This window comes from Scyliorhinus torazame, chromosome 1, assembly GCF_047496885.1.
Source record: "Scyliorhinus torazame isolate Kashiwa2021f chromosome 1, sScyTor2.1, whole genome shotgun sequence".
Taxonomy (NCBI): Eukaryota; Metazoa; Chordata; class Chondrichthyes; order Carcharhiniformes; family Scyliorhinidae; genus Scyliorhinus; species Scyliorhinus torazame.
The window spans coordinates 287358471-287372215 of record NC_092707.1 but is presented as its reverse complement, the minus strand read 5'-3'; the positions used below and the strand labels follow the sequence as shown (position 1 = coordinate 287372215).

General features: G+C 52.1%; 1 protein-coding gene across 1 annotated transcript in view; it reads left to right on the top strand.

The window, feature by feature from the left end:
• Positions 1–6528: 6528 nt before the first annotated feature.
• The window catches only part of slc1a4 (solute carrier family 1 member 4), a 131912-nt gene continuing 124695 nt past the window's right edge, over positions 6529–13745 (top strand). The window contains exon 1 of the mRNA XM_072507019.1: positions 6529–7283. Coding sequence (XP_072363120.1) covers positions 6724–7283 — 560 coding nt within the window. The 5' untranslated portion in view covers positions 6529–6723. The remainder of the gene's footprint in view (positions 7284–13745) is intronic.

Genomic DNA, 13745 nt, shown 5'->3' with positions numbered 1-13745 from the left:
ACTGTCTGTGTGGAGTTTGCACGTTCTCCCCGTGTTTGCGTGGGTTCCGTCCCCACAACCCAAAGATGTGCAGGGTAGGTGCATTGGCCACGCTAAATTGCCCCTTAATTGGAAAGAATTAATTGGGTACTCTAAATTTAAAAAAAAAACTCAACTCCTTTTCTGATGTGTTCTCTCTGGCTACAACTGCAATGACGAGAGCAGAGTCTTATCGGCCTCTTGGAGGCAGGAAGTGGAGGGTTTTTGAGTGCTGGGTCTTCTCTAAATGGATGGGGTTCCAGCAGGTGGCCTGTTAATCGGCTGCCTCTGACAAAATAACCAGGTGGGTGAGGCTTGAACACTGTGAGGGCCAGGAGGCAGAATTAGTTCTGGGGTGGGATTCTCCGAAACGGCGGCTTAGTGTTGACACCGGTGTAAACACCGGAGCATTTCACGCTAGCGCCAATGGGCCCCTTGCCCCAGCGATTCACTTACCTGAAGGAGGCCAGCAGGGCGCCGGTGTGCTCCTTAAGCTCCCGGGGCCCTGCGCTTCTGGCACGGTCCGAGCATGTGCACAGCGGCTGCCTACACCTGCGGCCCCACGCAATATGGCGGAACCACACAGCGGACCGGCCCCCACAAAATAGCCCCCCACTCCCCCAGATCATGCGCCCGCCGATCGGTAGCCCCCAATCAGAACCCTGGCCATCCTGGAGGACCCCCCCGGTGATGAATCCCTCCTCCCCCACCAGGGCGGCTGCGGCAGCTGCCACTCTGAGTGCCCGCCTGGTGGAACCATGTTAGAACCCGCCGGTGGGTTAGTTGCTGGCGGAGAATTGCCGCGGGGGCCTCATTCAATGGCCCCCGACTGGCGCCACTTCGACCGCTCTCGCGCGACTGGTGCCGATTCTCCAGTCCGCGGAGAATCGCAGGAAGGCGTCGGATCCGATCGCGGATGTGACGCCCCATTCTCCACCCCCGCGCTGAGCGCGCTTTCGGCGCTCCTGATCAGATTCCACTCAGGGGGCTGGATTCTCCAATTTTGGGGCTAAGTCACCACGCCAGCGTGGGAATGGTGGCATTTTACGCCAGAAAAACTGTCGCAAAACGGCCATAAATTCCCCGTTTTGCTGGGGGCTAGCATGCCGGCAGTGTAGAGCACCCGGCTCTAGCTGCTGATACAACCCGGAGAATTGCCAGGTCCGTGGCCTCGCATGCACACAGCGGCAGCGGTTGCGCCGTGTTTCATGGCGGCGGCCGCTTGCGGACCCGGCCCGCAAAATAGTACCTCCCTTCAGCCTGCTCGCGCACCCCAGACCATTCCCCCACAGTGCCCCCAGCCCCGAATAATGTCCCCCCTGCCCGCGGATCGGCCCTACCCCGACTGTGGTGGTGCTGGACTGAGTCCGCAGCCGCCACGCCGAGTTCCCGACGGGTGAGACCATGAGAGATCCACGCCATTGGGAACTCAGCCGGTCAGGGGCGGAGCATCGGGGCGGGCCTCAAGCAATGTCCTGTGGCCGTTGATACGTGGCGCGGAGTACTCCTAGAGTACGCCGCTTTGGAGGGGGTGGAACATTGCGAAACCAGTGCCGCCCCCGATTTGGTCGGAAGCTTGGATTCTCCGGCCCGTCGCCGAACGCGATTCCGGCTTCGGCGAGCGGAGAATCTAGCCCTGGGAGTTTGATAAAGTGATCACTTTGGTCTTCACATTCTGCTCTCTCACCTGACTGGGTTATTTTTGGATGATGTGTCATTACATGGTATCAAACTGCTGCATTCTTCCTTTTCCTTTGCCAAATTATGTTGCTGTAGCAACACAACAGAAATGTTGCATCAGCCTCAGTGATAATACAGCCTTGCTGATAATACTGAACCTCATCACTCTGTGGTCTAGAAAAGCACACTGCAGTATGATGATAAAGTTATGTCATTAGCGTAAATGTTGTATGTGAGTAAAACTGTCACGTTCTATGCAGTACTGCACTCTTATTTATAAACTACTCCCTACTCCATGCAAGTTAACGAGAAGTTTCATACCCTTATAATAATGAGAGTTTTTGATGGATCGGGTTAGGGTTTTCACTGGCAGGAGAGTCAGTAACCAGAGATAATTTCTGTTTACACATCGAGGTGTTGTGATCTGGAACACACTGCCTCTGTGGGCAATGGAAGCAGATTCAATAATACTTTTTAAAAGGGAATTGAATAAATACTTGATGGGGAAAAATAGCAGGGATAAGGGAAAGATTAGTCGGGAGTGGAAATTATTGGACAGCGCTTTCAAAGAGGTAGCAGAGGCTGAATGGCCTCCTTTGCTGTATCATTCTTACAAATATTCACCGTCTTCATCTGGGCGATGTCTTGGACCTGCGTTTGCCTGCTCTTCACAGACCAGTCGAGCAATCAACATGGGAAAGGACAAATGATAACAGAACTGGAGCGGGTGACTGTTACATTCTGGTGCTTTGCCAGTCAGAATGAGTGCACTAGAGAACACCTAGTTCATGACTCGTTAAAGGTTTATTGTTCAACAATAAACGTGGGTTAACCATAAGAATATTATCAAAAATCTATTAACTATAGGGGCAGTACTGTGATGCAGTGGATAGCATTGCTGCCTCACGATCCCGGCCCTAGGTCACTAGGGGCTGGTTTAGCACACTGGGCTAAATCGCTGGCTTTTCAAGCAGACCAAGCAGGCCAGCAGCACGGTTCAATTCCCGTACCAGCCTCCCTGAACAGGCGCCAGAATGTGGTGACTAGGGGCTTTTCACAGTAACTTCATTGAATCCTACTTGTGACAATAAGCAATTTTCATTTCATTTCATTTCACTGTCCGTGTGGAGTTTGCACCTTCTCCCCGTGTTTGCGTGGGTATCAACCCCACAACCCAAAGATGTGCAGGGTAGAACATAGAACATACAGTGCAGAAGGAGGCCATTCGGCCCATCGAGTCTGCACCGACACACTTAAGCCCTCACTTCCGCCCTATCCCTGTAACCCAATAACCCCTCCTAACCTTTTTGGTCACTAAAGGCAATTTATCATGGTCAATCCACCTAACCTGCACATCTTTGGACTGTGGGAGGAAACCGGAGCACCCGGAGGAAACCCATGCAGACATGGGGAGAACGTGCAGACTCCGCACAGACAGTGACCCAGGGTTGGGATTGAACCTGGGACCTCGGTGCCATGAGGCAGTGAGGTAGATGGATTGGCCACGCTAAATTGCCCCTTATTTGGAAAAAATGAATTGGGTACTCTAAATTTAAAAAGAAATCTACTATTATAATTTATTTAAGAGCTACTACAAATGTGATTATCCACTACGACTATCTCCAGACTCCCTGAGGTAACAGTGTCACGTGGTTATTCTCTACTTCTGGTTGGAGGTCTTATCTATCACTATACACATGATTGCTTATACATACCATCACAGAGACCACCTCGGATTAGCCCACCCTCATTTTAAACTGCCACTAACGTGTTTGCTGATGGGGAGCTCAATATTTAAATTGTTCAGTGGGAGAATTAATCCTGGCAGGCAGGAGTGTAGCAGAATACATAATCAAAGTAGTTCCTAACACGAATGGCAGGAACTCAGTGAGGGGAAATGAAGCAAATTATTTTCTAATCTAGAGGGATACACGTACTTCACCCTGCTTTTTAAAAATAAATTTCCAAAATTCGTTGGGAAATATCTTTTGCAAAACATCAGCTTTAAAGACAAATACTGTCCTTGGTAATTGTTATCATCATTAATTATACAAAGACCTCGAACCGGGTAATTGGCAAATTGTTCCTATTTATGCAGCAGAATGCAGAGGTAACTTTACGGATCTTACAACAGATGTTTGAGCAAAGAGCTTGCAATGCACAATTACAAAACTGTTACTCCCAGTTCCATTATGTCTCTTCCCTTTCTTGTTTCCGAGTCTTTTGGTAATTTGTCCAAGCAGCCATTTATGATGTGGAGCATTAAATGTTGGCAAGTTATCTGAGCTGTGGAAGTTAACACAGCTGAGTCCAGCTCTACAGATTTGTCTTGCCAATAAGCACAACTTAGTGACTCCAAATTCCCACAAAGACAGCACTACAGTCACACTGTATATTGGCAGAACTGGAAAATCATCTTGAGCCTAGATAAGCGGGCGTCCAACCAAAGGCACGAGTTTCTGTTGGGGTCTGTCTGGGTGGAAGCTCTGCCGACTCTGCCGATATTCAAGAAGATGAGGCAGATTCTGTCAATCTGGAATGAGCTGGACGAGATTTGTGATTGGGTGGAGTGATGGCAGGTGTAATCCAGGCAATTGTAAAGAACACCTCATAAACCAGCTGACAAGCATACTCAATGAATGGTAGTCATGTAATTAAGCATGAAGCCGAGAGAGACCTCAAAGTTTTACCAACCTTGATCTAAATGTAGCCAATCAAAACAGAGTGACAATAAACAAAGTTCCAAAAACAGAGAAAGCAGGATAAACTCGGCAGGTCTGGTAGCATCCATCGGAAGAGAAAACAAAGTTAACATTTCAAGTCTGCACGATCCTTCAGAACTAAAGAGAGGGAAAAACGTGATTATAAATAAGAGGAGGTGGAACAGCTGGAACAATTAATGGGAAGTGCGAGAGATTGAAACAAAGATGTTTCCCGTAACAGCCTCCCCGAACAGGCGCCGGAATGTGGCGACTAGGGGCTTTTCACAGTAACTTCATTTGAAGCCTACTTGTGACAATAAGCGATTTTCATTTCATTTTCATGTAGCACAATATAAGAACAAGTGACAGGTGGCCCAATGGGAGAGAGAGGGAGAGTTTTTGCATAGGAGCAAAAAGATGTTTGGGTTATTAGAAACAGGTCAAGATGGAGGGAGAAAGGTCACAGTGAAAAGTTGTTGAACTCAATGTTGAGTCCAGAAGGCTGCCTAATCGGGAAGATGAGGTGCTGTTCCTCCAGTTTGCATTGGGCTTCACTGGAGCATTGCAGCAGGCCAAGGACAGGCATGTGCGTATGGGAAAAAGATGTGAGTTAAAATGGCAAATGACAGGAAGGTTGGGGTCAAGTTTACAGACTGAATGAAGAAGTTTTGCAAAGCGGTCACCCAATCTATGTTTAGTATTAAACAAAGTTAATTGGTTGTTGAACTGCATAGAACCTAAATCAAAGGAGATAATTAAACTTTATCGTGCTTTGTTCAGACTTTATATTGAATAGTGCATCCAGATTTTGTTGCTAAATCTCTCTATCTTACTCTTCTCCTTTAAAACAACTTCTGACCAAGTTTTTCATCACCTTCCCTAATTAATTATTATGTGGCTTGGTGTGAATTTCTGTTGGATAATCTCTCTTGTGAAGCACCTTGGGATCTTTTACTAGGTTACTAGGTTTTCATAGATTATCATAGAATTTGCAGAGCAGAAGGAGGCCATTCGGCCCATCAAGTCTGCACTGGCTCTTGGAAAGAGCACCCCATCCAAGGTCAACACCTCCACCCTATCCCCATAACCCAGTAACCCCACCCAACACTAAGGGCAATTTTGGACACTAAGGGCAATTTATCATGGCCAATCCACCTAACCTGCACATCTTTGGACTGTGGGAGGAAACCGGAGCACCCGGAGGAAACCCACGCACACACGGGAAGGATGTGCAGACTCCGCACAGACAGTGACCCAAGCAGGAATCGAACCTGGGACCCTGGAGATGTGAATCAATTGTGCTATCCACAATGCTACCGTGCTGCCCAGGTTGTATCAGTAAAGGTTGTTGGTGCTGTTGTTGCAAAGGAAAAAGTGATTTAAACACTAGAGGCAGTACAGTGGGAGTTTTCAAGCTGAAACCCAGGGTTAGGGTGTGGGTAAAGGGGAAAGATGGTTTCACCATTGGAAAGGATGTGTCTTATATATCACATTTCTACTCGTGAGTGCAGAACTAGAGGCAATGATATTAGATAGCTATTGATTAATCCAATCAGGAATTCTGGAGAAACATCTTCACTCGGAGTGGGGAGAATATGGGACTCACTCCCTCAGGGAGTGGTGGGGGTCAATAGTGTTGATGTATTTGAGGGGGAAATTGGATCCAAATTATTGGATAAAATAATCAATCAGCAGTATAATAGATGCAAAAGTGACAGCAGCTTTAGAAACTGCACTTAATAACCACGCTTCATGTGACAAATTCCTCAGCTCAACCTGCCCTTTTCAGAAAGAAATCCATTTAATTTGTATTCCGGAGGCTTGAAACAACTTTGCACCTTGAAAGCATTTTGCCTTCTGACATTAACAGGAGTGTGGATGGTGAAACTGGCTCAACGTGGTATTAAAAAAGCAACAAGTATTAAAGAAACCTTCAGGGTCAATTCTCTGCATGCTGGAGAGAGAACCCCAACTCTCATTGTGTATCTCCCAGGTTGAGGTTTATTCTGAATTCTCACTCCAGGATGGTCAGACATTCATTTGGCACAGGCAGCGTTTGTTAACTATTGAGTTGGAGCTGTTTTGAGAACATGCTGATGTAGCTCTGAAGTTCCTGCTCTGGGAGATTGCAGCCTCGCCTCTCTGCCCAGGGCCTGGCAATCTGAGCACATGGACGGTTCCTGCTGCTTCTCTCAGCAGTAAGCGGCAAGATCAGAGGTAGTTGCATCATCTCACAGCCTCTCCCCCCTCCCCTCGCAGCTCGAATGTTGAAGCATTGCTGGGTTCAGGCAGACTGAGGGCAAGCTCGCTGCTGACAGGCTGCATGATGCAGAAAGGAGCGGAGGAGCCTCTCGCCAATGGGCATGTAGGAGTGAAGGACCGGCCAGCCTGCAGCATCGCCAAGCTGGCTGCACTGGGCACTGAGAAAGAAGCGGGGGGCGAGCGGACAGCCTCCGCCCTGGCGAAAGTGCTGTCTTTCCTGAGGAGAAACTCGCTGGTGATTTTCACCGTGTTCGGGGTCCTGCTCGGACTGGCTGTGGGTCTGGGAGTGAGGAGGCTGCACATTTCCCGCACCCACCTGCTTTACTTCGCCTTCCCCGGGGAGCTGCTGCTGCGGCTGCTGAAGATGGTGATCCTGCCCGTGGTGTTCTGCAGCCTGGTGTCCGGGGCTGCCAGCCTGGACATCAGAGCCCTGGGCAAACTGGGGGGCAGAGCCATCCTCTACTTTGCCCTCACCACCCTCATTGGCTCGGCACTCGGAGTGACTCTGGGCTTGATCATCAAACCAGGTGGACACAGCCAGGCTGGGCACAGCAAGACCCCAGCCGTCAGCGCCACACTCCCCTCTAAAGAAGCAACAGACTCCTTCCTGGACCTCTTCAGGTAGGTAGGAAGGCCGGATCTACTGAACTGGGCTTTGATTTCCTTGGAGCAGAGAAGGTTAAGGGGAGATGGTTTAACCTCAGGAAAAGGTTTAAGAGAGTAAATAAGGAGAAAGTGGCAAGTGAGGTGACAAAAGAAGCTGGGGGGGGGGGGGGGGGTGATGAAAATTACTTTTACACACTGAGTTCTGAACAAGGAGGTGAAAATAGATTTGATCAAAACTTTACAAAGGGAATTGGAAACAAATGTGGTGAAGGAACCCTTTGCATTGAGAATAGGACTAGCTTAATATGCTTTCAAAGAGCTGGCAGAGATACAATGGGCAAGATGGTCTCCTGTATCATTCTACTGAATGGTCCATGTTTGTCCAACTTGAGACATTCTACATAATATTGAGAACATGGATGGAGTGTGGTTAACAGTATCCCACAAAGGCTGGAGTGAGTTAGACCTTCTTCTCAATATTTATGATAAACTGATGGCTTTTCTCATGTGTGTTTGAATACTTGCTTGAAATGACAGCATATTATCAAAGTGGAGGCTCCCAGTCATATTGAATTTCATTGCTCCAGGTGAAGGGGTGTCTGAACAGGTTCTCAGATACTTCACAACACTGAATGGGATCAGGAAGTGACAGCTCAACAAGGCCAGAGGGCCTCAGCACAAGATCAATCTCAATATGAATCTCAATACTGTTATAGGTCACTGCCTCATTCAGGGATCCGTCTCATTGTCTCGGTCTCGATGTCTCGGTCTCGATGTCTCAGTCACCTTGTCTCGGTCTCGATGTCTCAGTCACCTTGTCTCGGTCTCATTGTCTCGGTCTCGATGTCTCAGTCACCTTGTCTCGGTCTCATTGTCTCGGTCTCGATGTCTCAGTCACCTTGTCTCGGTCTCATTGTCTCGGTCTCGTTGTCTCGGTCTCGTTGTCTCGGTCTCGATGTCTCGGTCTCGTTGTCTCGGTCTCGATCTCTCGGTCTCGTTGTCTCGGTCTCAGTGTCTCGGTCTCGATGTCTCGGTCTCGATGTCTCGGTCTCGTTGTCTCGGTCTCGTTGTCTCGGTCTCGATGTCTCGGTCTCGATGTCTCTGTCTCGGTCTCGGTGTCTCGGTCTCGGTGTCGGTCTCGGTGTCTCGGTCTCGTTGTCTCGGTCTCGTTGTCTCGGTCTCGATGTCTCGGTCTCGTTGTCTCGGTCTCGATCTCTCGGTCTCGTTGTCTCGGTCTCAGTGTCTCGGTCTCGATGTCTCGGTCTCGATGTCTCGGTCTCGTTGTCTCGGTCTCGTTGTCTCGGTCTCGATGTCTCGGTCTCGATGTCTCTGTCTCGGTCTCGGTGTCTCGGTCTCGATGTCTCGGTCTCGATGTCTCTGTCTCGGTCTCGGTGTCTCTGTCTCGATGTCTCGGTCTCGATGTCTCGGTCTCGATGTCTCTGTCTCGGTCTCGATGTCTCGGTCTCGTTGTCTCGGTCTCGTTGTCTCGGTCTCGTTGTCTCGGTCTCGATGTCTCTGTCGCGTTGTCTCGGTCTCGTTGTCTCGGTCTCGGTGTCTCGGTCTCGTTGTCTCGGTCTCGGTGTCTCGGTGTCTCGGTCTCGATGTCTCGATGTCTCGGTCTCGATGTCTCGGTCTCGATGTCTCGGTCTCGGTCTCGTGTCTCGGTCTCGTTGTCTAGGTCTCAGTTTCCGTGTCTCGGTCTCGATCTCTCGGTCTCGTTGTCTCGGTCTCGATCTCATTGTCTCGGTCTCGTTGTCTCGGTCTCGGTGTCTCGGTCTCGATGTCTCGGTCTCGATGTCTCGGTGTCTCGGTCTCGTTGTCTCGGTCTCGATGTCTCGGTCTCGGTGTCTCGGTCTCGTTGTCTCGGTCTCTGTGTCTCGGTCTCTGTGTCTCGGTCTCTGTGTCTCGGTCTCGTTGTCTCGGTCTCTGTGTCTCGGTCTCGGTGTCTCAGTCTCGGTCTCGATGTCTCGGTCTCGATGTCTCGGTCTCTGTGTCTCGGTCTCTGTGTCTCGGTCTCTGTGTCTCGGTCTCGTTGTCTCGGTCTCTGTGTCTCGGTCTCGGTGTCTCAGTCTCGGTCTCGATGTCTCGGTCTCGATGTCTCGGTCTCGTTGTCTCGGTCTCGATGTCTCGGTCTCGATGTCTCGGTCTCGATGTCTCGGTCTCGGTGTCTCGGTCTCGATGTCTCGGTCTCGATGTCTCGGTCTCGATGTCTCGGTCTCGATGTCTCGGTCTCGGTGTCTCGGTCTCGTTGTCTCGGTCTCGTTGTCTCGGTCTCGTTGTCTCGGTCTCGATGTCTCGGTCTCGATGTCTCGGTCTCGATGTCTCGGTCTCGGTGTCTCGGTCTCGATGTCTCGGTCTCGATGTCTCGGTCTCGATGTCTCGGTCTCGATGTCTCGGTCTCGGTGTCTCGGTCTCGTTGTCTCGGTCTCGTTGTCTCGGTCTCTGTGTCTCGGTCTCTGTGTCTCGGTCTCGTTGTCTCGGTCTCTGTGTCTCGGTCTCGGTGTCTCAGTCTCGGTCTCGATGTCTCGGTCTCGATGTCTCGGTCTCGGTGTCTCGGTCTCGATGTCTCGGTCTCGATGTCTCGGTCTCGGTGTCTCGGTCTCGATGTCTCGGTCTCGTTGTCTCGGTCTCGATGTCTCGGTCTCGATGTCTCGGTCTCGATGTCTCGGTCTCGATGTCTCAGTCACCTTGTCTCGGTCTCGATGTCTCAGTCACCTTGTCTCGGTCTCGATGTCTCGATCTCGATGTCTCGGTCTCGTTGTCTCAGTCACCTTGTCTCGGTCTCATTGTCTCGGTCTCATTGTCTCGGTCTCGTTGTCTCGGTCTCTGTGTCTCGGTCTCGGTCTCGATGTCTCGGTCTCGATGTCTCGGTCTCGATGTCTCGGTCTCGATGTCTCAGTCACCTTGTCTCGGTCTCATTGTCTCGGTCTCGTTGTCTCGGTCTCGATGTCTCAGTCACCTTGTCTCGGTCTCATTGTCTCGGTCTCGATGTCTCGGTCTCATTGTCTCGGTCTCGTTGTCTCGGTCTCGATGTCTCAGTCACCTTGTCTCGGTCTCGATGTCTCGGTCTCGATGTCTCGGTCTCGGTGTCTCGGTCTCGGTGTCTCGGTCTCGATGTATCGGTCTCGTTGTCTCGGTCTCGTTGTCTCAGTCTCGGTCTCGATGTCTCGGTCTCGATGTCTCGGTCTCGATGTCTCGGTCTCGGTGTCTCGGTCTCGATGTCTCGGTCTCGATGTCTCGGTCTCGATGTATCGGTCTCGTTGTCTCGGTCTCGTTGTCTCAGTCTCGGTCTCGATGTCTCGGTCTCGATGTCTCGGTCTCGATGTCTCGGTCTCAATGTCTCGGTCTCGTTGTCTCGGTCTCGATGTCTCGGTCTCGTTGTCTCGGTCTCGGTCTCGATGTCTCGGTCTCGTTCTCGATGTCTCGGTCTCGATGTCTCGGTCTCGATGTCTCGGTCTCGATGTCTCGGTCTCGTTGTCTCGGTCTCGATGTCTCGGTCTCGTCTCGGTCTCGTTGTCTCGGTCTCGGTGTCTCGGTCTCGATGTCTCTGTCTCGGTCTCGGTGTCTCGGTCTTGTCTCGGTCTCGGTGTCTCGGTCTCGTTGTCTAGGTCTCGATGTCTCGGTCTCGATGTCTCGGTCTCGGTCTCGTTGTCTCGGTCTCGTTGTCAAGGTCTCGTTGTCTCGGTCTTGTTGTCTCGGTCTCGATGTCTCGGTCTTGTTGTCTCGGTCTCGATGTCTCGGTCTCGTTGTCTCGGTCTCGGTGTCTCGGTCTCGGTGTCTCGGTCTCGATGTCTCGGTCTCGTTGTCTCGGTCTCTGTGTCTCGGTCTCGTTGTCTCGGTCTCGTTGTCTCGATGTCTCGGTCTCGTTGTCTCGGTCTCTGTGTCTCGGTCTCGTTGTCTCGGTCTCGTTGTCTCGATGTCTCGGTCTCGTTGTCTCGATGTCTCGGTCTCGATGTCTCGGTCTCGGTGTCTCAGTCTCGGTCTCGTTGTCTCGGTCTCGGTGTCTCGGTCTCGATGTCTCGGTCTCGGTGTCTCGGTCTCGATGTCTCGGTCTCGATGTCTCGGTCTTGTTGTCTCGGTCTTGATGTCTCGGTCTCGTTGTCTCGGTCTCGATGTCTCGGTGTCTCGGTCTCGATGTCTCGGTCTTGTTGTCTCGGTCTCGATGTCTCGGTCTCGTTGTCACGGTCTCGATGTCTCGGTCTCGATGTCTCGGTCTCGGTGTCTCGGTCTCGATGTCTCGGTCTCGTTGTCTCGGTCTCGATGTCTCGGTCTCGGTGTTTCTGTCTCGATGTCTCGGTCTCGGTGTCTCGGTCTCGATGTCTCGGTCTCGATGTCTCGGTCTCGTTGTCTCGGTCTCGATGTCTCGGTCTCGATGTCTCGGTCTCGATGTCTCCGTCTCGATGTCTCGGTCTCGATGTGTCGGTCTCGTTGTCTCGGTCTCGATGTCTCCGTCTCGATGTCTCGGTCTCGGTGTGTCGGTCTCGTTGTCTCGGTCTCGATGTCTCGGTCTCGTTGTCTCGGTCTCGGTGTCTCGGTCTCGTTGTCTCGGTCTCGATGTCTCGGTCTCGGTCTCGATCTCTCGGTCTCGATGTCTCGGTCTCGATGTCTCGGTCTCGGTGTCTCGGTCTCGATCTCTCGGTCTCGGTGTCTCGGTCTCGTTGTCTCGGTCTCGATCTCTCGGTCTCGTTGTCTCGGTCTCGTTGTCTCGGTCTCGGTTTCTCGATGTCTCAGTCTCGATGTCTCGGTTTCGATGTCTCGGTCTCGATGTCTCGGTTTCGATGTCTTGGTCTCGATGTCTCGGTCTCGGTGTCTCGGTCTCGTTGTCTCGGTCTAGTTGTCTCCGTCTCGATGTCTCGGTCTCGTTGTCACGGTCTCGTTGTCTCGGTCTCGGTGTCTCGGTCTCGATGTCTCGTTGTCTCGGTCTCGATGTCTCGGTCTCGTTGTCTCGGTCTCGATGTCTCGGTCTCGTTGTCTCGGTCTCGATCTCTCGGTCTCGTTGTCTCGGTCTCAGTGTCTCGGTCTCGATGTCTCGGTCTCGTTGTCTCGGTCTCGATGTCTCGGTCTCGTTGTCTCGGTCTCGTTGTCTCGGTCTCGGTGTCTCGGTCTCGTTGTCTCGGTCTCGATGTCTCGGTCTCGTTGTCTCGGTCTCGATGTCTCGGTCTCGATCTCTCGGTCTCGATCTCTCGGTCTCGTTGTCTCGGTCTCAGTGTCTCGGTCTCGATGTCTCGGTCTCGTTGTCTCGGTCTCGATGTCTCGGTCTCGTTGTCTCGGTCTCGTTGTCTCGGTCTCGGTGTCTCGGTCTCGTTGTCTCGGTCTCGATGTCTCGGTCTCGTTGTCTCGGTCTCGATGTCTCGGTCTCGATCTCTCGGTCTCGATGTCTCGGTCTCGTTGTCTCGGTCTCGGTCTCGGTGTCTCGGTCTCGATGTCTCGGTCTCGTTGTCTCGTTCTCGATGTCTCGGTCTCGTTGTCTCGGTCTCGATGTCTCGGTCTCGATCTCTCGGTCTCGTTGTCTCGGTCTCGGTCTCGTTGTCTCGATGTCTCGGTCTCGATGTCTCGGTCTCGGTGTCTCGGTCTCTGTGTCTCGGTCTCTGTGTCTCGGTCTCGTTGTCTCGGTCTCTGTGTCTCGGTCTCGGTGTCTCAGTCTCGGTCTCGATGTCTCGGTCTCGGTGTCTCGGTCTCGATGTCTCGGTCTCGATGTCTCGGTCTCGATGTCTCGGTCTCGATGTCTCGGTCTCGTTGTCTCGGTCTCGATGTCTCGGTCTCGGTGTCTCGGTCTCGGTGTCTCGGTCTCGGTGTCTCGGTCTCGTTGTCTCGGTCTCGGTGTCTCGGTCTCATTGTCTCGGTCTCGGTGTCTCGGTCTCGGTGTCTCGGTCTCGATGTCTCGATGTCTCGGTCTCGATGTCTCGGTCTCGATGTCTCGGTCTCGGTCTCGTTGTCTAGGTCTCAGTTTCCGTGTCTCGGTCTCGATCTCTCGGTCTCGTTGTCTCGGTCTCGATCTCATTGTCTCGGTCTCGTTGTCTCGGTCTCGGTGTCTCGGTCTCGATGTCTCGGTCTCGATGTCTCGGTCTCGATGTCTCGGTCTCGATGTCTCGGTCTCGGTGTCTCGGTCTCGTTGTCTCGGTCTCGATGTCTCGGTCTCGATGTCTCGGTCTCGGTGTCTCGGTCTCGTTGTCTCGGTCTCTGTGTCTCGGTCTCTGTGTCTCGGTCTCTGTGTCTCGGTCTCGTTGTCTCGGTCTCTGTGTCTCGGTCTCGGTGTCTCAGTCTCGGTCTCGATGTCTCGGTCTCGATGTCTCGGTCTCGATGTCTCGGTCTCTGTGTCTCGGTCTCTGTGTCTCGGTCTCTGTGTCTCGGTCTCGTTGTCTCGGTCTCTGTGTCTCGGTCTCGGTGTCTCAGTCTCGGTCTCGATGTCTCGGTCTCGATGTCTCGGTCTCGGTGTCTCGGTCTCGATGTCTCGGTCTCGATGTCTCGGTCTCGATG